General features: G+C 51.0%; 1 protein-coding gene across 1 annotated transcript in view; it reads right to left on the bottom strand.

Moving 5' to 3' along the window:
* RPRML (reprimo like) overlaps window positions 1-459 on the bottom strand; it is an 850-nt gene extending 391 nt beyond the window's left edge. Inside the window, exon 1 of the mRNA XM_015588022.2 lies at window positions 338-459. Coding sequence (XP_015443508.1) covers window positions 338-459 — 122 coding nt within the window. The remainder of the gene's footprint in view (window positions 1-337) is intronic.
* Between the last annotated feature and the right edge of the window lie 1290 nt (window positions 460-1749).

Here is a 1749-nt window from a genome sequence, read left to right as displayed (position 1 = left end):
GGCGCACAGCGAGGCTCGCCGGCGTCGGCGCTCTGGGAGACGCTCGGGTCCACCTGTGAGCCGGGATGGGAGGAAGACGGGAGGCTGCCCGAGCGCTGGCACCTTCTCGCGTCGCCTGTCCCTGGGCACTGGGCGGGAAGCGGCAGCCAGGAGGAGCGAGCAACAGGCGGCGCGGAAGACGGAGCGGGAGAGCAAAGCGCGTGTCGCGGTCGCCTGCTGCAGGGCTCCCGGGCCCCGTCGCCCCTCCCCTAGCAACGGCCCCGCCCCTTCTCTCTGGTTTCCCCCTCCCCCTGCCCCCGGACCTGCCGCGGCTCTGGGGAGCGAGCGCAGCACCCGCAAAGTCCCAAGGCTGGAAGGGATCTGGAGATCCCGGCAGCTCTGCCCTCGGGCGGCGAAGGTCGTGCCCCGCGGGGCAGCCGCGGACTGTTCTGAGCTGGAAAAATCTCCCCAGGCTCCCATTCCGAGATTTCCTGAAGCCTACCCACATCTCTTCTCTCTTTAAGTCCTAGCAAGTCATCCTAGACATCAGAGGAGTAGCTGTTATCCCTTCCCCCTTTCTCTTCTTCTTTGGGGCCGTGGCCCTGGGTCGCCCGAACCTGTCCAGTGCCGCCTTTCCCGGGTCCTCCGCGTTTCACCCAAACTAAAGGCAGTGGAGCCGAGGAGAGCTGTCTGCTTCCTTCCCACCCCACCCTCATCCTGCCCCATTTGATTTTTTTTTAATTTAAAAATACATTATTGGGGTTTTTCTTTCTCCCTTCATTTTTTTTGTAAACTAGCTAGAAACTATGGATTAGCAAAATGAAAAGTTTAAAACCTCATTATCCTGCTCTCCAGTGGGTGCCGACGTTACCACCTTAGTACAAAGTCTGGGCCTTTTTCTGTGTCTCTCTATACACATATATTCAAAATAGAGATGCCATGTTCATACATGCCGTTTTGTAACCTTTCGTCATTTAATAGTATATCTTTTCATTGTAATATTCATCTACAATAGTGCTTCTGAACTGCAGGAGGATTTGTTAAAACCCAGATTGCTGGGCCCAGCCCAGAGCTTCTGAATCAGTAAGTCTGGTGTGGGGCTCCAGAATGTGCATTTCTAGCAAATTGCCAGGTGATGCTCATGCTGCTCTTGCTGACCACACTTTGAGAACTATTGTAACTTCGTTTTTAGTGAAGGAATGGTGTTCCAAGTTGTAGACATCTACATGTTTAACCGAGGTCTCTATTTCAGGATATTAGAGTTGTTCATGCCCTCCCCCCCTCCTTTTTGCATCAGAAATATTACTACGAAGAGCTTTGTAACAAAGTCTTTGTGCAGAAACTGTAATGTTTTACTTATATTACATTTTGGAAAAATGGACCCGTAGAATCAAAAAATTATATCCTACCAAATTGCTCTCCAGAAATGGACCAGTTTACACTCCAGTCCTGTGGGAAAGAGGACATTGCCTCCAATCCTGGTTATTGTCATTATTTTAAAAATCTATGCCGGAGTTTATGGGATAGGGGATGGTTTCTCACCTTTGTGTCAATTTGCATTCTTTGATTTTTGTGGAAGGAAAGCATTTAGGGAGCTTTGCAATAATCCAGACAAAAGATGCTGGCTGTAGGCTTGGATTCCAGTGGTAGTGGTGGAGAGAGAGAGAAGTGGATGGAAAGGGTTTGGCAAATTAGAGTGAGGGGATTCAGGATGCCCCCAGCATTCGAGCATCTCAGAGCCACCACCCCGCGCACCCACCATTAGCAGAA

Source organism: Pteropus alecto, unplaced genomic scaffold, assembly GCF_000325575.1.
Source record: "Pteropus alecto unplaced genomic scaffold, ASM32557v1 scaffold313, whole genome shotgun sequence".
NCBI classification, from domain to species: domain Eukaryota; kingdom Metazoa; phylum Chordata; class Mammalia; order Chiroptera; family Pteropodidae; genus Pteropus; species Pteropus alecto.
The sequence above is the reverse complement of the archived record's forward strand: the minus strand, read 5'-3'. Positions and strand labels throughout refer to the sequence as shown.